Raw genomic sequence first — 23,469 nt, forward strand, 5'->3', positions numbered from 1 at the left:
ATTTTTTATCAAATAAAAAAGGAGAAAAGAAAGCGTTTTATTTCTACATATACAATTACAATTGTTTTAAGCCTGGATCTGGAGGAATGGCTGGTAATACTTGGACCCTATATCTTCTTGTACTCGATTCGCTCCACCTTGACCTCGTCGCCAATCAGCTGATAGACGTAGGTCACCACCGTCGTGCTCTGGATGTCCATCAGCACGAATGAGGGCACTACATTAGTGTCCAGCGGATTGAAGGCTCCCGTTGCCGAGCCTGGATTGATGTAGAACTTATTGCCGTGCTCGTACGCCTCGAACTTGTACGTGTGCCCCGTTATCAGTATGTCCACATCCAGCTGACGTTGAATCAGCGCCAGGGCCTCTGGATCTCCCCGCGGCACCACCTGATGGCCATGGCAGAGGCCGATGCGGAATTGGCCCACAGTCACCACCTTCTGCTCCGGATAGCTGAGATTCTCGTCAAAGTCACCGCGTACTATATGCACATCGTTGGCCAGCGACTTCAGATAGTCGTAGGACTCTTTTGTGCAGATGTTGCCGGTGGCCAGTATGTGGTGGATCCGTCCCGGTACCAGGAGTTTCTTGAACTTGTACGGCAGGCTGCTGCAGCGATGCGGGATGTGCAGATCCCCGAGTACCAGAACGAGCATCGTATCCTTTGTTTTTCCCTAAAATTGTGGTGAAACGCCCAGAGATTTGGTGAAACAGCAGTGTGACCAGGTCGACTAAATTGCTCTTGAAGTGCGAATCGCGATAGTACCAATCGCGTCACAACTATCGATGGAGCCGGAGCAAGCTGCAAGCACCGAGAGTACGTTCTTGAAATAAATTAAATATCTCGTATTTTATGGATCTCTTACAGCCGAGTCCGGTATTGACCTGTTGGTCATCGTGCTGGACACGAACCCATCTCAGCACATTGTCCGCCAGAACCCGCAGAACCTTACACAGATCCTGGAGGCGGTGATCGCTTTTGGCAATGCGCATCTCATGCAAAAGGCTCAGAACAAATTGGCGGTCATATCCTGCGCCCATCACGCAACGTAAGTGGTGTGTAGTTTAGTCCAAACTTGCTATTGACCAAGTTTTTCTCTCGCAGAAATTTCCTCTACCCACAGCCAAGGCGTCAGGTGGAACTTCGCCAGATCGACGGCCAGTACGAGGCCTTCAGCTTGGTGGAGAAGACGGTGAAGCAGCAGCTGGGCAGCATTCTGATGAATGCGCCTCGCCTTGGTTCACCCTGTGAGAGCCTGCTGGCTGGCAGTATGGCCATGGCCCTTTGCTACATATCAAGAGTGAGTAGATCTGAGCTTTAAAGACAACTAATCCAATCCGAATTTGGTTTCGTTTCAGTTGCAACGGAATGTGGCCGCCGGCGTAAAGATGCACTCTCGCATCCTGGTGCTGACGGGCAGCAATGAGTGCTCCTCCCAATACATGACGTTCATGAATGTCTTCTTTACCGCACAAAAGCTTGGCATTACAATTGACACCTGCGCTTTGGATAAAACCCTAAGCCTGCTGCAGCAAGGCTGTGATATCACCACGGGCCAGTTCCTAAAGGTCACCCAATTGGATGGCCTGCTTCAGTATCTACTGTGGGTGTTTCTGCCGGCACCGCAGATGCGTCACAAATTGGTATTGCCGCCACCGCCAAAGGTTGACTATCGCGCCTCCTGCTTCTGCCATCGAGAGCTCATCGACATTGGCTACGTCTGTTCCGTTTGCCTATCTGTGTTCTGCAAATATAGCCCCATTTGCACCACATGCCAGTGAGTATGAATGGCTTTTTTTTCCTGACTGATGGTACAAGTCATATTTTTATCTTTAAAGCACAATTTTCAAAACTCCGGGACCACTGCCTGTAAAGGGCAAAAAGAAAAAAAAGGATAAACAAATGTAGCTGCCACCACGGTAAATATACATTAGGATTGGGTCGCAAAGGAATTCGATGCTCCTTCATATTTTATAACTCAAATCCCATCGCATTCAAAGATGAAAACTCGTTCCATTTACGCCTCAGTTTCTATTCAGGAACATACATTTTCATACATTTCTTGTAATTTTACTAAAATACATTGGGCCAAAGTTTGCTGGCAGATAGGGTATCACCATTTGTCCATATTTGAGACCCTTGGGATGCTCAAACTTGAAAACATCCGAAAAGAGCTCCGTGTGTCGGCTCAGATCTTTGATGGTGGCAGTGATGCCATGTTCGACGAAGACCTTCTGCAGGGCCATGTGGACCACGCCATCGTTTTGAATGGGAGATAGCGAGCATGTGGAGTAGACGAGGCTGCCGCCGGGTCGAAGCAGGCGCAAGCAGTTTGTCAAAATGCCCGCCTGGAGCTCGGGTATGCGCAGTCGCTCCTTAATACGCGACGGCTTGAAGATGTTGTTGTCCTGCTCCATGACCACATGTCGATCGGTGGTGCAGGGCACATCCACCAGTATTTTGTCGTACTGCTCGTACTCGTCTAGATTGCGTGCATCACTCTGGCTGAAGATCAGATGCCTTGCTGCCGACCGCTGCTTGTAGTCAAACAGGAACTCCTGCATGAGTCGGCGCAGTCTGTTCAGTCGCGACTCCTGGATATCGTTGCACACCAGTTGGTCCAGATGCAGTGTCTGCAGCAGCAACAGGGACTTGCCACCCGGCGAGGCACAGGCATCTAACACCCTTTCGCCGGGTTGCACCTGCAGGAAGAGTGGGGGCAGGGTGGAGGCGCCATCCATCAGGAAATGAGAGGAGACGCCCGTGAGGCATTTCTTCGGGGCCTTGAAGTCCGAGCAGTTTCCCATCTCGTAGGTGTAAAGGGCCAAGTGTTCGGGAAAGTGAAACGAAGTTTCCGGCTCTATCCTGAGGGGAAAGTCCGCACTGGTCTGATAGTATTTGTAGTGCTCAGACTCTGCCACCCAGTCCTCCATTCCCTTGATGCTGTGCGCAGGCATATACTCGTACAGGCCGCCGGTGCCGAACTGAGGATCGACTAGGCGGTGCTCATCCAGTTTAACATCTTCCTCCAGCGCTTTTGTCAGGCTCTGCTTAAAGTCCGGCGACTCTGTTTGTGACTCCTCCTTTTCCTCGACATTGTCGTACTTCAGTTGTTGTGGCATCTGAACAGCCGCGCCACCCTCTCCAGCGCTGGGATAAATCGACGCCACCTCGCGTTCCTGTTGCTTTCTCAGCAAAGCATCAAGTTTGTCGTCTATTTCGTAACGATTCTGGCCCTGGCCCTTCAGCGCCGGGTCTGTCCCCTGAAGACGTTCCTGAGCCAAATTGATGAGGGACTTCATGTTGATGGCCCCATCCGTTTCCAGCATGCTGCAGGTCTGTTCCGTGTCCCCGAAATTGTTCACCATAGCAATGTACTTGTGCCTCGTGAGCAACGCGGCTCGCATGTTCTTCCACCGTCCGCCGTACACAGAGCCGTAGAAGTCATCGAAGCTTTCTAAGGCCCGGTCGCAGTTGTTTTTCTTGTTCTGCAGGACATTCCATCGCTTCTTCCCTCCACTTTTCCAGCGTCGCTGCAGCCAGCAAATGTTGCGTAGGATCAACATTTTTTATCAATCAAATCAACATTTTTTATCACATACCTTTTCACCGTATATTTACGGTATATTTTAAACTGTGACGTATTTTCCGTATATTTCTGAGTGTCTGGCCGTATATAGTTTTTATCGTTAAATCCGCGGTCACACTGAAAAAGCCGCGCGTCATCAGAAATTCAAAAATTATTGTAAATTTGGAAATAAAAAGATTGGGAACTGCTGCAATGAATCAATTGAACCAATTCCACGCGCCCTCGTTCGGAGATGATGCCATGCCAACGGAGCCCCCCAACCATGCTGTAAGTGACACGGATAGATAGAGAATAGTAGACAGCGAGCGCCCAGGTCCCAGAACAAACTAATAGCTGCACACAGGCTTTACAGAGAGAGTTTTTACAGCTGAGTACTTCCACTAAATGATGAGCATCGATGTCATTAATGGTTTTATAATGAACGAAGCGCGGAGATCGGAATCGCACACATTGGGGTCGCGCTGCCACTGTAGTCGTACCTCCCAATCGCACCCGCACGTCTAGCCGTTCGCTGGGTACCAGCTGGACGATTCCTCCAGCACTCACACAAGCAAACCCACAGAACACACCAATGCACAGAGCTCCTCCACCCGAACGGACGGAATCGCTATAGCTAACATAGGCTATGTTATCGATACAAAGCAGCCGTAGCAGCAGCAGCAACGACCACATAATCAGCAGAAGCAGGGCAGGTCGACCCAACGTCCTTACCACATACTCCTCCGCTTCTCCCCGCTGTGGGTGCACAAGCACAGGTAGCTGGGCTTGGCGGCGGCGGCGGGCGAGCGAATCGGTCTCTCTGCTCCTCAGATGAAGAAGTTCCTAGTTAGAGAGCCGTCTTGGGGGTTTAGCATTAATAAAATGATTAACCTAACGCCAATGCTTTTGTTTTCGTTGCAGTCGCAGAGACAGCTCAGCCTGGATCATTCCACGTTCATTAACGACGACGAGGAGAATGGCGACACGTATGGCGGCGGCGGCGGGCACAGTATGATGAAGCAGCTCGAGCACGAGAATCAACATCAGATGCTGCCACAGCTGTCGCCAGCTCCACAGCAGTCGCAGCAGCAGCCGCAAGTGCTGGCACAAGCTCCGTCAAAGCCTCTGGCATCGTTTGCCCTGTTTTTCCGGCATGCTCCCTCGAACAGATATCCGTCATCATCCACACCATGTGGGAATCTCTGGACGAGACGCAGAAGAACGTGTATACCCAGCGGAACGAGCAGGAGAAGCGCGACTTTGTGCGCAACATGCGCGACTATCGCCAGCAGTTGTCGGAAACAGAAATCCCTCCGGAGATTGGCAGCAGCATGCCAGATGCTGTCGCTTCTGTGCCGGCGATTCAAACGATTGATCTGATCTCGCCAAAAACTGGAATGAGCGACGAACAAACGACACCGTTGGCCACAGCCACCGTAGAACCTCCCGAGCAAATTTAGTTGCTCACCGAGGCGGCCCAGGCGCCAAAGTGCACGCGGGAGCAGTGCAACAAGCCGGACTGGGAGGATGAGTACTGCAGCAACGAGTGAGCGGTCATCCACTGCCGGAACGTTTTCAGCTCTCATTGAAGAGCTCTCCGACCTATGTGCACCGACTGAAACACCCAACTAAGATTAGTCTTATAGTTTAGTTCAAATCTACCAAATTGCATTGCTCCCTCGCGTGCTGACGTCGTGCCCCCATCAGCTGTTACACGTCTGGGGCGTTGCCAGCCTCGATAAAAACGAATTGCTGCAAACGCTGATGCATGCATGCCCCTAATTGAGGGGGAATACTACATATATACGTGCGTGTCATGGCCCCTCGCAAAAACCACAACTACACTACACAACTACATACCTAGTTTTCTCGGCTACTTGTAGCACGATCGGGACGTGCGACGGCTTCCTGTGATCGGAAAAATGTTCCTGATTTGATGGAGTCCTTATCAAGGAGCAAGGATATTTTCCCCAAACAAAAATATGTAATTTTCTCCGCTTTTCTGATCGGTATAGTTTCCCCGATGCAGCATACAGCATGGATGATTTTTCAACATTTATTTTCATCATATCTTAGCTATGTATAAATAAATAAACAAGTGGAAAACATAGCGATATCTATATAGAGTCTATAGTCAAAGTTCTTCTTGTCGATGGTCAGGTCGAAGGATAACGATGGCTTGTTAGGTTCCAATCTTGCTAGGGCTGCGCTTCTGTGCTGCTAGGATACGATTCTGTCTGGCTGGGACAGGACTCGGTCTGTCTCGCATACGCCTCGTCTTGCCTCTCGTGGACGTGATCCAACAATTCCGCCGTCGATCATTGACCTCTGCTGCAGCGGACGGGACGCCACATTCTCGACTCAGCGACACAGCAGCGTCTTCATGGCTATGGCCCGCAGCAGGACACGCAGTGGCTGGGACTGTCCAGCCAGGAGCACATCCCATGGACCAGCCGAGAGGACGAGGAGCTACGGCGGAATCACCCGCGGAGGAGGTACCGACGGTGAGCGGACTGGAAAGGCTCAGAAAACAGCGGGGATGCAAGGAAGAGGGCCATGGCTGTGGCCGGACCCAAAGGTCGCCCAGCCAAAGTCCACAGCCTCGCTCGACAGGAATTATGTCCCTAGGAACGCATGGCATCGTGGCCCCATGCGCAGCAGCCGACGGGGAGGTTGCGACGTCAGCTGGTCAAGCGCCTCGAAAGAACAGCTGGCATCGAGCGCACACTCGCTCATATGAAGACATACCGGCATATCGGTGTCCGCGGGCACGCAAAAGGTATTGCTGAATGAAAATTAAAGGAAGAGTTGAATAAAGTAAATGAATAACTTTACCTGTCGGGGTAAGAGGAGGAGATTGCGTGGTAAGAGGTAAGAGGATCAAATATAATGATGAATCTGCCACATGTTCCCATAAGATTGAAGTCCGGTTCGAAGCGAATAAATCCTAGTATATGGCGTTGCACAAAAACGGATCTAAAATAGCAATATACTCGAACATTAGATACACTAACGTTTATGGGTAGTTTTTTTTAGCCAATTAGACCAGCGCAAAGAACAGTATTTAGTCACTTTCACTACGACATCGCTTTATTTGTAGATAACTTTTGAATCATGAGTGTTAAGTACAATAGGCGGGCTGAAGTGTTTCCATCTTTGAGGCATGGAGGTACAGATACTTAGGGATACAGCAAACTAAAAGCTATAATTGGTAATTTGTAATTGGTATATACAGTCCAGGCAGGGTGACGTGACCATTCGGTGCTTGCTCTGTTCAAAAGTCATCTGAGTAGGTTGAAATCGATCCTATCGTCGAGAGATTACGCTCGTATGGCCTTGTGGACTTAGGGCTTCGCAGGTATGTCCTTCAATGGGGTCTTCTCATCCTTGGCCTCTGGATCCTTGGGGGATCCAGACTTGTTCCACGGCTGTTCACTTCCAGAGCCGAATATAACAAAGACCAGGAATTCCAGGGTGAACAGGACAATTGTCACACCAAAGATGATGCGCCAGGCTGAAATATTTTGCTGTAAAATAGGAAAAGGTAAGCAAATGATCCAGTAATACGAGTATGCAATTTCTTCCACTTACATTGCCATGGGTGACGAAGCCCACGAAGAGGGGCACTATAATACCCGGCAAAGTCGCCGCCGTGTTGGTCAAAGCCACCAAAGTGCCAGCAAAGTTAGGGGCAATGTCGATGTGATTGGAGAGGAATCCGGAGAACATGGCGCCCATGGCCACAATGCCCACAGACATGACGGTGACGGCTTCGTAGTGATGGCAGCCGATATAGCAGAGGATCAGGAGACAAATACCCGGAATGATCGTGCAAATGGAGGTGGCCGTCTTTCGGGCAATGGTGGTGCTAATCTTACCTGGAAATTAATCAGACCAGAAGAGGATCAGAATGAGAACGGAATGGAATCGTAGATCAAACTCACCCTTCGACTGGAGAGTGTCCAAAACCTTGCCGAGGACGATACTGAAGATGATCATGGGGAAGTAGGGGAGGGCGCTGAGCGCCGCATTGCTCGCCACATTGAACTTGAGCACCTGCTTCATGTAGAATGGGATTTCGATGAGGAACATGTACCAGCCAAAGTTGTTGCAGGTATGCGCAATGAGGATGGCCCAGAACGGAATCGACTTGAAGACCTTGCCCCATGGCACTGCTGGATGGTGTTCGACCTTCTGCTCAGTGCCCAGCGAGCTGGTGATCATCTGACGTTCCTCGGCGCTGATGAAGCGCTGCTTATTGGGATTGTCCTGAACCAGCACAGTCCACAGTAGCATCCAGATGCAACTGAGGGCACCCATTACATAGAACACCGATTCCCAGCCCCACTGGGCGGACAGGACGCCGGCGAGAAGGATGGACAAGGCTGTTCCCGCAGAAGTACCCACATAGATGATCGTGGACATGACCATGCGCTCGGTTGGCGGTGCCCACGAGGCAATCATCACGTGCATGGCCGGGAAGGAGGCTCCTCCACCAATACCCTCGAGCACACGCATCAGGATCAGGCCACCGTAATGCATTTCGGTGAAGACTGGCGTCAGCAGGGTGCACACCACATTGATGGCCACCGAGAACAGCATCACCCACTTGGCCGAGAAGTTCTCGGCCACATGGGCCAGCGGAATCTGCGACACGAGATAGCCCCAGAAGTAGCAGCTCAGCAGGGTGCCCTGCAGGGGTTCACTCCATGTAAATGGTCCGTCCTCCACCTTGGCCGTGACATTGGTAGCGCCACCCGGCGGCGAGCAAGTCTCCACTAAACTATCGGCCTCCCTTGTCCCATTAAAGAGGGTTACGGATCCGGAAACGCTGCCATGTCCTATATCGTTAAGTTCCTTGATGGCCGTGTGGTTCACCATGGCAACCATAGCCACACTGAGATTCACCTTCAGGCCATAGACGATGGCCATGCCAATGGATCCAAGCAGCGCCAGCACATAGCGGGCGGGCACAAGCTCTGCAAAGAGAAAATGTAATAATAGTATGTATATATAGAAGGGATATATCTGAAGTTATAGCGATCCCAACCTAATGTTTTCCATAATTTTTAGCGTTACTTTAACTTTGAAAATGTTTTAAATGTTTAAATTTCTTTAAGAAGTAACTCTTTATTCGCATCTGATTAGTGCCACAAGCCACTTGGTTAATGCATCGATATTGATTATCCGATGTTCGACCAGTTCCTTTTAGCACTACCAGACTTAAAACCAATTAAGTGAATTAAGTTCTTAGGTTCATGGATACAAGTTGCATTCAAACTTTATGGATATTACAACTTGCTATTACATAGCTCTCTTTGGGGGCACACTATATAGAAGTAAAGTACTGCTATCAAAGCATTCCTTAAAAATCCGGAATAGTGTTCACGGCACAGATATAGATATGACACATGGCAGTGGAACCAATAACCTGGGGCCCAGGTAACGGTAATGGTAATGGTAATACCAGCCAGACACGAGTTCTTCTAATAGCCAGCCCCTGATTAGTGACAGTTGGGTAGGGGCAGGTCAGTATACAGCGTGTAGGGGGCCGCCACGCGCATCGATACACCTTGATGGTGGTGCGATGTCTGGCAATTAAGTATATGCGTACGCTCCCACAGATAACAAACTGTATAAATTTATGGTCTTTATTTTCAATTTCACTTTCATGGCTGTCAGAAATTTGTCTTGCGATTACATACATATTTATGTGTGCTAATTGTTATTCGTTGTATTGGTATTGTGGCCATAAGTTGTGTAATGTCTGGGAAATACTCTCACGTTTGTTCCTTAACTTATCTTTATTTTGCTTTTGACTCGAACTTTTATTAGAAGAGCATTTGAACTTCGTTGTGCATTCATTTCTTCGCTGCTTAATCTTTGTTTGCTCTTGGTTGAACGACATAAATTATCAATTGATTGTTCATAGATTCCCTCGTATTGCTATATTTACTTGCTCGTCTGGTTGTGTTGGGTGCGGTCTGGTGTGGATAAGTTAAAGCGTTTAGGATTAGAAGAAGGCACAAAGGCAGACTGATCCAATGGCTAGACCATCTTTCAAAATATGTGATAATTTCTTAAATAGCTGCGAAAACTCACAAGATTATCTAAGAACATGTGAACAATTTTCAAAATATTTATGAGCGAAACGGGTGCACATAGACGAATTCACAAATTTACCATTTCTGTGATAAGAACTCTTATAATTTTGCTGTATTTTTTATTGTTATAAAATTCGATTAGATTCGTTTATCGTTAGGTCCCGCTGGAAAGGCCGAAAAATAGGCGTACTATTCTGCATTGTTTGTTTCGAGTAAACATTATTATTTGCATATTCAAACGCTTGGCTAACTTTGACGAATGTTTGCCTCAAGCATATTGTTGGGATAGGCTATATATACATCCATACACAAATGATGTATGTATGTCTGTACCGATTACGTCGGAAAAATCATAAATGTGGCGACAGTTTGTCTTCAGAGTTTGGTGTTCGGAAAATACCAACAGAAGTGTATATTTAAGAATAAAGATATATATTCTATCTGCAAGTATTGTTTATATCTTTGACTTCCATGTGACCTTGCCCGGACAGCAGTAGGTAGTCCGCAAAAGAAGACGAGACCGAGCCTGGGCATAAAAACGCCAAAAACAAATCAAATATGCTGTGACCAGGGCTAACGGGGGGGGCATCTAAAAAAAGCCGCTCCGACCTGAACCTGAAGGATATCACAAGCACACACACACACACGCATATGTATACCCAGGAAGTTATCCATGGGACTCACGCACACTCGAACGACCTTTCGGCCGGCTTTGAGGTCAAAGTTTGTTCTTGGCCTTGCATTTCGCACAACTGGCAACAATTTTCGTCATCCGCACACACTTGTTGCACTTGCACTTGCATTTGGCCAAAATAGCTGCATATGGCAGATGCACACCCAAGAACCAGATGGAACCCCAGGCCCAGGCATCATCCCCCAATCATATACACACCCACAAGCCCGTATGACACTTACTGCCCAATATGCTGCCTTTGGCAGGCACTTCCTCCGTCATTTTGTGTGTTGCAGCAGCTGGCGACCCGAAAAATGTGTGATTTGTTTATGCAAACAAATGGAAATAGATCCGAATAGTTGTCAGGTTTTTAGTTGGTTATACGCGGCGACACCAAGCCCAACCAAATCGAATTCGAAGCAAAGCTATACTCGCGGGCACGTGCGTTCCCTGAAACAGTTGCTCTCCAACTGAGGCGGCAAGCTGGAATGCTCTTAGGTTTTGTGCGTCGTCCCCCGAATATTTTGAGTTTCGTTTGGAGAACAGAACAGGCATTTCTCGCTATAGATATATGTATGTATGTATACTGCGCGTTTGAATGGTGTTTGCTTCTGCTTTGGCCCAGTGGTGGCGGTTCTCGGATTTTGGGATCTTGTTCTCATGGACTGTACTGGAGTCTTGCCTGTCGGCTGGCGCGAGGGTTCGGCTGGGGCTCGGGTACGAACTGGCGCCGAAAGTTGATGTCGTCATGCTTGAATATCTTGAACATTCGGTCGTCATGCCTCTGGCTGTGGCACGGCACGGATTTCGTTTGGCTTTCATTCGATTGCATCGACGCTGAATTACGGTGGGGTCGTGTGGCGTCGTGCTTTTTGTCAGCACACTCCCCTTCGCATTTCGTGAATTTCAAAATGATTCATGAGTGGGTCAACATCACCTGTGTATTTTTAAAGTTGGTTTTTCAGTTGGAGGGAGGAAGTCTCTTTGGCTATAATATTTATAATCTTGGAACACTTAAATAAACTAGCATTTGACAATAATTGATAATTAAATTAAAAGTAGTAGTGCTATTAAAAGTAGGCCGTGTTAATACTCCAGTATTTCTTTTAGGCAATTAAAAATAGAACGAAAGATCTGTTTGTGGGAATAACATACTTTCGACGTTGACATGCAATTACTGCACCGGGTCCCACGCAGAAACAGAGCCGACCGAGGAGCGCTGCCGCATGACGCGCGAGGAGTATAACCGAACCGGTCGCAGGAAAGATAGATGTTAGATTGAAGAGGAGTTGGTCGGTGAAAATTATAACCAAACCTAAAGGAACTACCCGAGGCTAAGTTTGTTTCTCTCTGGGTTTATGTACGTACGTATTGCATATAAATTTAAAAAAAAAATAGGGTTTTGGGTCTGTGTTTATATATATATAATATAAGTATCGACAATCAATTCAATTACCCGCCTCTGTCTCTGCACCTGCCTCAATTCAAACCCAAATCCAAACCAACAGCAATATACATTTGTAGGTATGTACATATATAGGCTCCTACACCTGAATGTGTGGTGGTGTGTGATTGTTATAACCGTACCGTATACAAAACCGATATTAAACATGCAAAACGCGTGCATAAAATTAGTATAAACCTGGCAAACCGAACTAGACCCAATAGCCCATCAAACCAAACCGAAAGCCCAACTCAAATGTATTAAAAATATTTTGTTATTTGTTTTTCTTTCTCTAATTCCATTTTTATATCGATTCAGTTGTTTTTCAGACTCGTGCCTCAGCAGTTTATTAGTAAAAACTAATTCATATTTGGGAAGTTAATTAACGTCAATATTGCAAATTTTCCAAAGTTCCAGTCTCATGATATGAGGTGTGAAATCGAGCAACCCGTGAGGGGACAATCGCTAAGACAAATGGTTCCTATAAAAAGCGGGCCGAACGAATATACATATATGTAACTGAGGGAGAGTTGGTGTAAAGTGGACAATAAACTGATTGGATTTAATGTTATTGAGGTCTGAGAAACTGCCCTAATATGTTAGGGTACTTAGGTCTTGATAGCTAAGAATTTTCAAAAGAAAGCCTGGCACTCAAGAACTTCAGAAGTTTATATTTCGATGATAAACCAATTTCGAAGACAACTAATCACCTAAAAAAATAAACATCTTTGCTTTATTTACTCAAAAATAAATTGAAATTTCCTGTTTTCTTAAACTTTCTGAACTTAAATGTCTTTACATTTGCTGCCATTATTTTCTGGTCACTGCTCATTTGTTGATATAATATGCAAATTCTGCCCCACCTCCGAGCTCGAGATGCTCCATATTCCTGCCACTACCACTGCCTCTGCTTCAAGCCCCAATGCCCCCTGCAGTCGTTATCCATACACACGCCCCCCATACATACTAATGCCCGCTTCCCTTTTTTTTTTGTTTTGTGCTTTTGTTTTTGCTATTTTCCCTGTTGTTTGGTTTGCATTTATTGTATTTTCCTTGGCCATATGGCAAATTGGGGTACATACGCTGACGCTAAGTGTATGTAACATTTTGCAACAGAAAAATGAGCTACCGAGAACTTCCGATTAGATATAGGTACATGTGTCTGTACCCGAGGAAAACATATGTTGGTTTTTTTGTTAACTCGAATTCTGATTCTTGTCCCACTCCCAAATTACATACATAGATATATATATGTAAATTTGCACGTATAATAAAAACATCTTTTCATATACTTTTGTACCGATACTATTTTCGAAATTTATTGAAATCTAACCAGTTGAAATATATAACTTTATTAGCTTTGATGTGAAATCCTATTAAAATAAGCCAAAGTTCGCATTTCCGATTTCTTTTATTGGTTTTTTTATAGACACGTTTTCCCTTACTATAAGAAAAATGATTCTTAATACAAGTTTTTTCTCAAACATATTGAACTATCTAATAAAAATGCCAAACAAATTTTCCCAATCTCGGCTAACGGTATATTTTGTAACGCCTATTACCCGGGAATTTGGTAACGTAGTGCCAGCACCGTACGTCAGATGCCTTCGCGATGCCACTAAATATTCCATATATATGCATCAAATATGTTATATAGATAGTGCTATCCCATTCGCTGAGTTTTGCAATTTTGTAACCCAACCTCCAAATCCACTTCTGTTTTTGGTATTTTGGTCAATATCTTGCAAAAGTGTGCACTTAGAGAGTAACTTATCGTCAGAAGACTTACGTTTCCATTTTCACGTAATCACAGTCCACCGTTCCTATATAAATTTATACAGGTTGCATCCCTAGGTATTCATATCTCTGATCTGCCACTTCCAGAGTTCTCTTGTTATGTTTTATTTGGTTATTTATTTATCCAACTGTTTATCGCATTGTCTATGGCTATGACAAGAGCCTTCTGGCGGTTTACATAAAGTTGGACCTCATTTTTCAGTTTCTGCTTCTGTTTTTAGTCCCACTGCCACAATGGATGTCATGGATGCCTGGTTTGGTCGGAAGGTCGGTTGCATCGTTGTCATTTGGATCTGCATGGAACATTAAATAAAAGAGTAACAACAAAATGTTCTCTAGGCTAGAACGAAGCACAGGAATTTGGTTCGTTGTTGGGGTCTGATGATGAAACCTCTGTGACACAGCATTCGGTTGATGTCAACGAGTACTCGTGTGCGGAGACCAATTGGTTTTTATTTAATTTTTGCACACACTTCACTGGATAGACCATGCCCCCCCCCACTGCTGCTTTGAATGCGTATCGTATCTTCCACTTGATTTGTTTAGTTGTTAATTGGCTTTCATTGAATTGTCTCCCAATTTTCAATTATATAACATTTCTTTTGGCTCTTTTGTCTTCGATTCGGTTGACAACAGAACCAAAAAGAAGAAATAAAGAGACGAAAATGGATACTTTATGACTTTTTCATTGAGAAGCTGTGGCTGCTGCGCCATTTGGGGCATCTGAAGAAGCAATTCAAGTGTCGCCCTTTATTCGCCTCGCCCATTGCCTTTTTTCTATTAATTGTAGCTGATGCTGGCTGTGGTTGTTGTTGCTGTTTTTGTAGGGCCCAAATTGACACATTTCTATGCTGGCAAATGGGATTACTAATTGTACAGATTCTCCATTGAATTGCCTGTGAAAAGTTCATTCATCAGAATGATTTATAGGTCGTTGTCCTCGGTGAAACATTGAACGTTAGCAGTGCTATATTATGGCTACAAGGCTTCAGGGTACGGCAGGTCATAGCAGGGTACAGTTGCACCTTGAGAGGACTGTTGTTATCAAGCGAATATTGCCACAAGAATAGTTAGTACCCGAAACGAAACTCGATCTTAATCGATGCTTTTCAATTTGCAAATTCTACAGATTAGTTGTTAGCATCTTTTTCCTGTGATATTAATGCTATATTGTTGTTATTATAAATGAATAGGTGTGAATATTTACCACCTATAAACAACATTATACGCAAGGGAAATTATCACCTCAGGATGTCAGGGATTTTAATATACATTTCTGGTTTTATCCGCTTTTGTCTTCTATTGCTTTTTTGCATGAGAAACTAGTTCAAAAGCTTCTACGATACAATTCTAATTCATATCTATTAGAACTCTGAGAGTCTAACTGAAAGACCATACGACACACCTTTTTCGTTTTCTTTGAGAAGAATCCGAGTAGTAGTCGATTGTGTACTTTTCTGGTATTGTTGAACTGTGACGCTCTCAGTAGTACTTCAGCGTCTTTGTATCCTGAATCTTTTAGCCCTACTACATGTACACGTAAATATTAAATAATTCAGCCTGAATCTTCTGAACACTCTTACAACAGTTGAAACCCCAAAAGACCCGAGCCCATTGATTTTGATTGGTTTTCAAACCAAGGACATATATTTTATTTAATCAAAAATCAGTTGTTTCATAAATAAACATTATATTATTTTCAAATTAAGCTCGCATTAAATGAACTTAAGGCGTAAATCAAAGGCCAAATACATATTCAAGAGGACCCAAAAAGAGTAAGGAAAAGTATATGTATGTCAAAATATGTTATAGTTAGTTGAGTGTGTTCATATTTGTATATATATATATATATAATATTGTATTGTATTTTATACACACACACATATACGCTAGTAATGCATTTTAAATACTCTTCCGATATATATGTATGTATATATGGTATATATATAATTTATTTTACGTTTATGTTTATCATATTCCATAGTACATATGTATGTATATTTGATTATTACCCAAAAACAGTCAGACAATTTCCGTTCAAATTAAATGTACGCATCTCCCCATATCGCCGGCAATCCTCCATTCGGTTCGGCATAGAATATTTAAAATATTTATGCCCTGAGCCACTTGTTTAATTTTGACAAATAGTTTGCATATTGTATACATATATATTTATAGCGGATATTTTGTATATCTGTTAGTATATATAGTTATTTAAAATCATCATCAAATGTCAATTTGATCGATCATCTTCGTCCTCGAGTCGGCGCCTATAAAAGTTCTGTTCAGTGTAGTTCGAGTGTACTGTAGTTCAAGTGTAGCGCAGTGCAAAGGGCGCTTATGTCTTCAAAAAATGTTCCAATTGTTAAATTAAAGCAGTTTAATGGACAATTGTCGCATCTGAGCTCGATTAAAGTTGCCTGCCTCCGTTATCGTTATCGTTCTCGTTAACGTTATTTGTAGCGTTCGCTTCTCGTCGCCTCAATTCTCTTATATTTTTGTACTACTAGTCCGGGAAGCCTCTAGTTTGATAAGTATTACACACACGTAGATACTGATAGTTTCGGTTTCGCTATAGTTTTAGTTATAGTATTCATTGTACATTAAGTTGCCATAGACATCGACATCCACATGGATTAAGAGTGGGGTTAGGATTAGGTTTACTTAAGTTCGGTTAGTTTTAGTTGATGTAAAACCCTGTGTCCAGCGCCTTATAAAACATTGATTTGATTATGTTTTGTCGACACACACCGTATTCGTGTCAATAGTTTAATTGTTAGTTGGTTTAAAATTGAAATTCTACAAAGAAATTGCACACGAGGTTGACCTTGGCTCTATCTCATTACTAATTGAGTTTTGGATATTTTGTTGTTTGTTGGTTTTCAATATTTTCTATAAATGTTCAAAGGGAAATATGTACCACTATAGTCTATCGATGCATCCGTTCTCCCACTCTCTAGAAGTACTTCTCGCCATTGTAGCTGGAGCCGCGCTCGGCCACCGGTTCATTCATGAATTGGCTTTGGCTAATAGATCGCTTCTTCTTGGACACCATGTACCGCTGCTTAGATGAACCAAATCCTGGAAAAGTTAAAAAAAAATACTCTAGATTTCACTCTCTCATTCCTGAGATTCCTTTTGACTGAGACTTACGGCTGTTGACTCCGCTGTACTTGTGTTGGCGTGGCACATACTCGTACTGGGGCATCGCTTGGTTCTGGTTCTCCAGGGGCATGTAGTAGTCCATCATGCCGGGCTGTTGTTGCTGTACAGGGGCATCGAGCCATGTGCCTGCTGGCACATAGTCCATATCATCGGAGGCAATCATTGGCACTGGTCCAGCGCTCTCCACATCGCTCTCCTTGCGCGCACGTTCTCCGGCCTCGACTAGGGCCACCAGAGCTAACATATCAGCGGGATTCAGTTTGGTGGTGTCTCGTTTAAGTCTGGATTTTGGGAGAAATATTCAAAGAAATCTTAGAAGGTTCATAATATCCACTTAACGTTTCTCTGTTCAGTGCTGCCAATTTAACAGAGTTCGTTCAAAACACTTATAGTCTAATTCTTATCCCAATAATCAATAACTTGGGCTTACCGCATATCATTGAAACGACGATATTTGCTCAGGTTTATGTTGTCGTTGCTGAGACCGCTGCCAGTGCCAGTGCTGCCCTGCATGCTACCGCCAGTGCTGCCCATGTTGTAAAAGAGGCCACCACGCTTGTTCCTGTCATCCAGATTGTAGTTGCGATTGGCATAGGTCAGTGGAACGGACAGGGGAATGCTCTCCAGATAGGCCTCGGCATTCAGCAGATTCTGGAGATTGTCATAGGCCTTGTTCCGGCCAATCGATCCGCCCACTACAGAACATAAACCTATTGAAGATTGAATCCTATGGATGAAGCCTCGGTATCACTCACCTCGTCGATCTGGGACATAGTCATCGAGATCCTGCAGATCCCTTTCGCCATAGCTGACGGGCACTGCTGTGTCGTACTCATCCGCCCACACACCGTTGGGCACATCGCTGCCATAGTCATTGGGGGCCATGTACGGATTATAATCGTAGTTGATGCCCCGCTTGCGCATCGTGGAGCTGGCCACCGCCTCCTCCAATGCGGTGGGTTCCTCCTGCACCTGCTGCTGGCTGTTTTGGGCGGCTGCGGCAACAGCGGCCAGGATCTCATCATTGCTGGGCAATGCATAGATGCCGGATGGACCCTTCTCCAGCTGCTGCTGCTGCTGCTGCTGGTTGCTGAGGATTTTGTTGGAGCTCCTAGCTGGCGGCGAATTGCTGAACGAAGATGGCACAATTTCCGGACTTGACTTTTTGTTGGCCGTTGGCACCATGGCCTTGGCTGAGGTATCCTCTGACCGTTTCGCTGGGGAATAGGAATAGAAAGGCAAATTGAAATTTTCCATTGCCTGCTTTTTGGGGCAATGGGCAAAGTACTATTCCCATTTGGTTGATTCAATAAATTTCGCACCCCAACCAAAGAGACCGACCGCAGAAACCAATTAGCCGCAGTCCGGCAACGAGTTCCATAATTGTTTTATACACTCGAGCATTTTTCTCCGCTCACGCTAATTGCTATTAACGCCCTGACAGGACAGCCTGGTTTATGTAATTCCAATGGCAACCCACAGCCACAGATGAGGGGATTACGCATACCGTGCCCCTTCTAGAACTGAACGGCAAGCCCTTGGCCTTATTATTTTACGTCTAATCATATTTGTGAGCCCCCATGCAAAGAGATTGGTTCCGTTCCTTACGCAACAGTTGGCCTGCTAATTGGTTCCATTCCGCGCTTAGCAGGAGAGGAGATGGAGCTGATATTAGATCTGAAGATGATAATCAAGCGACGGCTGCCGGCAATTAAGCTTTAGTTAGCACTTGACATGCTCTTGGCCAGCTGCTGGACATGAGCCCTCCACATGTACTCACTCTCCACCTCTACGGCCAATCTGGTCCAGCTTTGGCGTGACTCAAGCTTGTTGGCATGCCACAGTACGGGGGGATTCACATTTACGTACTTGAAAGGTTTCGTAAATAGGCTGCACACCTGCCCCAGAATGTCATACGAGTATAGACGGATATTTATGGAGGGATTTTCATGATGGTTTCTCATTTTCCGATAACAACAGTCGCCCATGTACTTTGCGCCCACGATTATCGAGGAAAGATAAGAGTTGGAGACCTAAATGGCTATGATTTATACACGATATATCCCTGATGAATGTGTTATTAGCTGGTGCCAAGTGACTGGACGAGGCACACACATCAAGTGGTAACAGTTTCGATTAGATTAGAATCGAATGAAAGGGGTGAGAACAAAAGTTTCCCATGAGCATTAACCTACTATATTCATATGAATTTTGATGAGTAGCTCTGGAGCTAAGTGCAATATTTAATACAAAACCCTCTTGAAAAGAAAATCAAGTATACGTAAAAGTCTGTATTCGTCTAAGGGGCATATTTGACATTTAGAAATTAGCTTGTAATAAGAGATCCCTCAAAAGAAAACACCACACCAGCGACTCTATGAAATTCTAGCTGTCCTTGTTAAAGTATTCCTTGTAATGCTTTGTGGATTACCCCGTAACCCAGTTTGCAATTCCCCGGAGTCCTTAGCGACCAATTCCCAGAAACTCTTGGATAAATGATTCCAAGAATCCGCAGTCATTTCACAGCAACAATTTCTGTGTTTTTGTTGGTGTTAAATATGTGGCCACACAGCAAAAGTCGTGTTCTGTTCTCTGGTGGCCTGCAGTGGGGTGGGCGAGAGTGGGGGTGGGGTTGGGGTTGGGTGTTAGAGTGTTCCCATAAATAAATAAAAAAAAGTAGAAAACAGGCAACAAAAATGGGTGGCTCTGGCTCTGGCTCTGGCTGTGGCTCTGACGTTTGCTGACGTCGTCCTCGTTCGCATCTCGTCACTGTCCTTCAGGTTCTGGGTACTTGTATAGCTCTAGATTCTCGAGACGTGCAGAGCGCCAGGTTCTCGGGACTTGAAAGGCTCCTGCCGTCCTGTCCTACCCTGTCCTTGTCGAGACTCGGGCTAACATGAAAATGTTCACCGAACTGTAAAAATATCAACAAGTTGTTTGCTTTTCCCCCTTAACAAAACACACATGCGCACGCACACAGGGCGCTGAGATTATGAAAAGAATGGGTGTGGGTGTGGGTGGACTTTGATGGCTTGGGTGTTGGCCTCTGGTGCTGGTGCTCGGGCTGCTCCTCATTCTGGTTACAGCAGCTGTTCAGAGTTGGTGCCGCCACAGCCACAGCCAGAGCCAGAGCCAAAGACAGCGCAACATGAACATGAACACAATTAACGCCATGGCTAAGTGCGTTGGCAGCCTTGGGGGGAGCTGGCTCCTGCTTCTGCTCCTGCCCCATATCCTATTGTTTAAGCTCCTGCTGCTGTCCCGGCCCCCAGCACTCACAGAAATAACTTAATAACCATCGGCATATGGAACAATTTGTGCCACGAAAATGGAAATGCGATTGGGACGCTGGGCCCCTAATAGGAGTTTGCGGTCTTGCTCCACTCTTAAGGATAGAAAGCCGGGATTGGTTCCCTGATCTGAATATTTTTATCGAATGGTCCTTTAATGGTTGACGGACAGCCCAGCGCTCAGTGAAGCCAGTGTGCTTTTATAAATATTTAATATACACACTTGACTGCTGTCGCTGTCCCTGTCCCTGTCCCTGCTGCTGGCTGTCGTTGCTGGTGCGTAAATTAAATGCAGAAAATGTGATTCGGGTGGACATCATTCTGTTTAAAATTTTAAAACGTGGGGATATTCCAACGACAAAAATTAAATGAAGGAAAGAAAGAAATTTTGGGCTTGCTCAATATGCTAACATTTGGTTGCGATCTACATATATAAAATAAGTATTAAATACTTTAATACATTAAAAGCATCGATGTCAAAATTCGAATAAAATATCTTGTAACAATGAATATCGCTAAAAGTAGGGAATATTTTCAACTAAATAAATCGAATATACATATGACTACTTTCACGTACAATGGTTACAGATACTCCGTCGAGTTCGTAAGATATATAAAAAAAACCTGCGTAAACCCCTAAAATCATTCAGCATAGACTTGAAAGACTTACTATGCATAACTCTTCAATTTATACACCCCCTTCATATATCTAGGTCCACCCTAAGACTAAACACCATCTATAATATATATATTGTTGGCTGTTTTTTGACATTTTGATGTGGCGGCTGCCTTTTGGCTCGAGGCGATTGACATTTAAGCCCAGCACCCACTCGGCCTTTGTGCGGTTTTTGGCCGGTAACGAACGTGTTGCATCCCGAAATTGGCTAAGCAAAAATAAAGAACGAAAGACTTAACAGCTTGAGAGATGGAAAAATGTAAGGCTCCCCTGCGCTGCGGTGTGGTTTGATGGAGGTGGAGGAGGAGCTTGGGCTTAAGATGTGGTGAAAGAGGATGCCAGGCGAAAGGCGCCAGGCTCGCAGAAGAGGGAGCCAGGGAGCAAGGAGACAGAGAGAGAGAGAGAGTGAGAGTGAGAGGCAGCTGAAAACTTTTGCTTAACTCGATGTCTAAAAATAGAAATGAAATCGCGCGCACGTACGCACACACTTGCACAAGGAGAAGGGCAAGCACACACACAAACACACCCAAACACCCACGCACATGCATGATATACATCTACGTATGGCCCAGTGTGTGTGTGTGTGTGTGTGTGTGCACAAAGGAGGCTGGCCGCCATTTTGTATGGCGAACGCCTACGCGATGTTTAACGGCGCTATAGGTACTCTCGTAATGTACATGTGTACAGTGGTCGACATAAGTCCACCTGCGACTGATTTTTCTAATATTTCTAGAGCAGTTTGGTGTTCTGTTGAAGACATACTAAAATCGGTATTACAGTACTGGGATACTATAGCAGGAGGATAATATAATGAATCTCCATATCCCTTTATTACATAACAACATTTTGGGTCGTCATCGGCGCGATCTAGTGAAGCGAGTGAGCCGGGGGTTGGTGTACGAGCGAAGCTCTCGAGTCGGCCTAGATCATTATTTTTTCTTTGCAGTATAGAAGGTTAAACTAGTATGATGAGAATATTACTATACATCATATATAAGGTAGTCAGACCAACAAATCTTTAAAATTTTAAGTTTTTAGATTGCAGAAATATAATTGGAATCACAATATTTTATCATATAATTAGCTGATAAAAGCATTTTCCGCCATGGAAACCTGCCTACGATTATCTTCTATCTGTAATATGTATATTACGTCTCGTCTGCACACTTCTGTTGGCCAGTGTACACTGTGCATAAGTATGTGTGTACGTAGCGATAGTAATGATTCACTAAGCCAGCGCAAAAGACAACAACAGCAAGGACAACCGCAGAATGGAAATTTGTGAAAACAAGCAGAAAGTGAGAGAGTAGGTGTGGAAGAGTATGTGGGAGGGAGAGCCAGAGACAGCGCCAGAGCGACAGCTGGCAAAGGCAGAAAACACCTACGCAATTTCCTGGCGCAAAAGCTAAGCGGGAAATGGGAAATGGAAAATGCTAAATGAGATGAGCCCCGAAGATGGGGGGCACTCAAGCGGATGCCAGCCTCTCATTCTCAGTCGAACTTCCATCTCCCACCTAAGCCCTTGTGGGCGTTGAGACAAGAGCAGATCTGGCCCTGGGCCTGGTCCTGGTCCTGGGCTCTGTCCTCTGGTCTCTGTTGCCGTATGGCGACGGCCAGTGAGCATTTTAGAAAACTTGAATTTTTCAATGACCTTTAGCATTAAAAGGGAGTGTTCTGGCGAGAGCATGGGCGGATCTGAGAGCTGAGAGCTCCACCCAGCCACAAGACATCCACGCGCAACCATTGAAAAACTGAAACTGAACTTTGGCACTCACCTGCTGCCGGCTGTTGCTGTTCCTGCTGCTGCTGTTCCAGCTGCTGGAGTTGGAGCTTGTTGTTGGCATTGGTGGAGAGTTCCGTGTTCCTGGCCAGCACAGAGGCTGGCACCGCCATCACCTGACCCAGGATCAGCGGGCTCAGGACCAGCATTAGCATCATCAGCATCTGGCTATTGCCTTCCAGCTTTCGCAATGAGATTGACAAACTCATGTTTCAGGTAGGAACTGGTCTAATGGAAAGCACTTTACTGGCAACAACAGGACTACGCGTCCTCTGTGTCCCAATTTGAATTGAATCTGCGGGCTATGATAGGTGGGAGGCCGACTCCTTTCGACTCCTTGTCCGGGTTGAGGGCTTGGGGCTGCTGAGCTTCTGAGCTGTGCTGAGGTTCGCGCACTTCCACTGTTCTGAATGAACTGACGTCCCAGCGCCGCAGTGCAACAGTTTTTAACGTACTGGCCCCAATTCCGATTTGCAGCCCCAGCTCCGGCCCCCTTCTGTGCCGCCGCACCGCTGTCTGCACAGTACCTACGTCACTCTCATTGATAAGTTTTGTGGCCGCAACAGCAGCAGCAGCAGCGGTGGTGACGGCCCTCGAACCAGCCAACAGGCGGTCCACAGGCATGCCAGGGCATGGGCAGGGCTCCGGCTTCCTGCTCCAATGCCTGATTACGTAGTTCTTTCGTTCGGGTCCCAATCCGCATGCGCCGTGTCTGCACATAGCTGCGTCGCTGCTTGGCCACTGCTCCTCGAGTTAACAGAGAAGTCTATATAGTGTATGCGTTCATATATTTATGTAGGAGACATTCTCTATAACAGTCAGAGCGTAACCGTGCGTTTCATGAATATCCATACGCTATATTATGAAGTATTTCTGTTATTGCACTTTTCCTTATGCGCCACGCATGTCAGCTGTGCTGACATAGCACGGATCAGCACTTTCGGATGAGCGAAATATTCAATATTGTCCTC

The 23,469-nt window shown here is 45.5% G+C and overlaps 5 protein-coding genes and 1 pseudogene across 5 annotated transcripts; 2 read left to right on the forward strand and 4 right to left on the reverse strand.

The window, feature by feature from the left end:
• Position 1: 1 nt before the first annotated feature.
• On the reverse strand, positions 2–708 carry LOC6595531 (vacuolar protein sorting-associated protein 29). Its single transcript, XM_002020630.2, has one exon. The coding sequence runs from the start codon at positions 654–656 to the stop codon at positions 108–110; it is 549 nt and encodes a 182-aa protein (XP_002020666.1). The 5' UTR covers positions 657–708; the 3' UTR covers positions 2–107.
• Positions 709–771: 63 nt separating this feature from the next.
• LOC6595530 (general transcription factor IIH subunit 3) lies at positions 772–1,928 on the forward strand. The gene is made up of 5 exons (XM_002020629.2): positions 772–817; positions 869–1,049; positions 1,106–1,301; positions 1,360–1,778; positions 1,840–1,928. The coding sequence occupies exons 1-5, from the start codon at positions 787–789 to the stop codon at positions 1,907–1,909; spliced, it is 897 nt and encodes a 298-aa protein (XP_002020665.2). The 5' UTR covers positions 772–786; the 3' UTR covers positions 1,910–1,928.
• An 84-nt stretch (positions 1,929–2,012) lies between these two features.
• On the reverse strand, positions 2,013–3,573 carry LOC6595529 (5-methylcytosine rRNA methyltransferase NSUN4). Its single transcript, XM_002020628.2, has one exon. It carries the CDS (start codon positions 3,565–3,567, stop codon positions 2,053–2,055), a length of 1,515 nt encoding a protein of 504 aa, XP_002020664.1. The 5' UTR covers positions 3,568–3,573; the 3' UTR covers positions 2,013–2,052.
• A 202-nt stretch (positions 3,574–3,775) lies between these two features.
• On the forward strand, positions 3,776–5,585 carry LOC6595528 (annotated as a pseudogene).
• Positions 5,586–6,637: 1,052 nt separating this feature from the next.
• Positions 6,638–10,802, reverse strand: LOC6595527 (sialin). Its single transcript, XM_002020626.2, has 4 exons — positions 10,589–10,802; positions 7,514–8,548; positions 7,161–7,447; positions 6,638–7,096 (listed from the first exon to the last, which is right to left on the reverse strand). Exons 1-4 carry the CDS (start codon positions 10,626–10,628, stop codon positions 6,914–6,916), a joined length of 1,545 nt encoding a protein of 514 aa, XP_002020662.1. The 5' UTR covers positions 10,629–10,802; the 3' UTR covers positions 6,638–6,913.
• A 5,515-nt stretch (positions 10,803–16,317) lies between these two features.
• On the reverse strand, positions 16,318–22,896 carry LOC6595526. The gene is made up of 5 exons (XM_002020625.2): positions 22,494–22,896; positions 17,508–17,969; positions 17,183–17,447; positions 16,741–17,033; positions 16,318–16,668 (listed from the first exon to the last, which is right to left on the reverse strand). The coding sequence occupies exons 1-5, from the start codon at positions 22,705–22,707 to the stop codon at positions 16,544–16,546; spliced, it is 1,359 nt and encodes a 452-aa protein (XP_002020661.2). The 5' UTR covers positions 22,708–22,896; the 3' UTR covers positions 16,318–16,543.
• Between the last annotated feature and the right edge of the window lie 573 nt (positions 22,897–23,469).

Source organism: Drosophila persimilis, unplaced genomic scaffold (assembly GCF_003286085.1).
Source record: "Drosophila persimilis strain 14011-0111.01,24,50 unplaced genomic scaffold, DperRS2 tig00000191-arrow-pilon, whole genome shotgun sequence".
In the NCBI taxonomy this organism is placed as follows: Eukaryota; Metazoa; Arthropoda; class Insecta; order Diptera; family Drosophilidae; genus Drosophila; species Drosophila persimilis.

What these genes read in the sequence shown, in the direction of transcription:
- LOC6595526 (XM_002020625.2), bottom strand. Translation starts at nt 22,707, where the DNA reads ATGAGTTTGTCAATCTCATTGCGAAAGCTGGAAGGCAATAGCCAGATG. An exon ending in ACAGCAACAGCCGGCAGCAG is followed by an intron (nt 17,970 to 22,493) that starts GTGAGTGCCAAA and finishes CCTATTCCCCAG; the next exon opens with CGAAACGGTCAGAGGATACC. An exon ending in CTATGTCCCAGATCGACGAG is followed by an intron (nt 17,448 to 17,507) that starts GTGAGTGATACC and finishes TATGTTCTGTAG; the next exon opens with TGGGCGGATCGATTGGCCGG.
- LOC6595530 (XM_002020629.2), top strand. Translation starts at nt 787, where the DNA reads ATGGAGCCGGAGCAAGCTGCAAGCACCGAGA. An exon ending in TCCTGCGCCCATCACGCAAC is followed by an intron (nt 1,050 to 1,105) that starts GTAAGTGGTGTG and finishes TTTCTCTCGCAG; the next exon opens with AAATTTCCTCTACCCACAGC. An exon ending in CCCATTTGCACCACATGCCA is followed by an intron (nt 1,779 to 1,839) that starts GTGAGTATGAAT and finishes TTATCTTTAAAG; the next exon opens with CACAATTTTCAAAACTCCGG.
- LOC6595531 (XM_002020630.2), bottom strand. Translation starts at nt 656, where the DNA reads ATGCTCGTTCTGGTACTCGGGGATCTGCACATCCCGCATCGCTGCAGC.
- LOC6595529 (XM_002020628.2), bottom strand. Translation starts at nt 3,567, where the DNA reads ATGTTGATCCTACGCAACATTTGCTGGCTGCAGCGACGCTGGAAAAGT.
- LOC6595527 (XM_002020626.2), bottom strand. Translation starts at nt 10,628, where the DNA reads ATGACGGAGGAAGTGCCTGCCAAAGGCAGCATATTGGGCA. An exon ending in CAAAGGCAGCATATTGGGCA is followed by an intron (nt 8,549 to 10,588) that starts GTAAGTGTCATA and finishes TTCTCTTTGCAG; the next exon opens with AGCTTGTGCCCGCCCGCTAT. An exon ending in GCTTCGTCACCCATGGCAAT is followed by an intron (nt 7,097 to 7,160) that starts GTAAGTGGAAGA and finishes CCTATTTTACAG; the next exon opens with CAAAATATTTCAGCCTGGCG.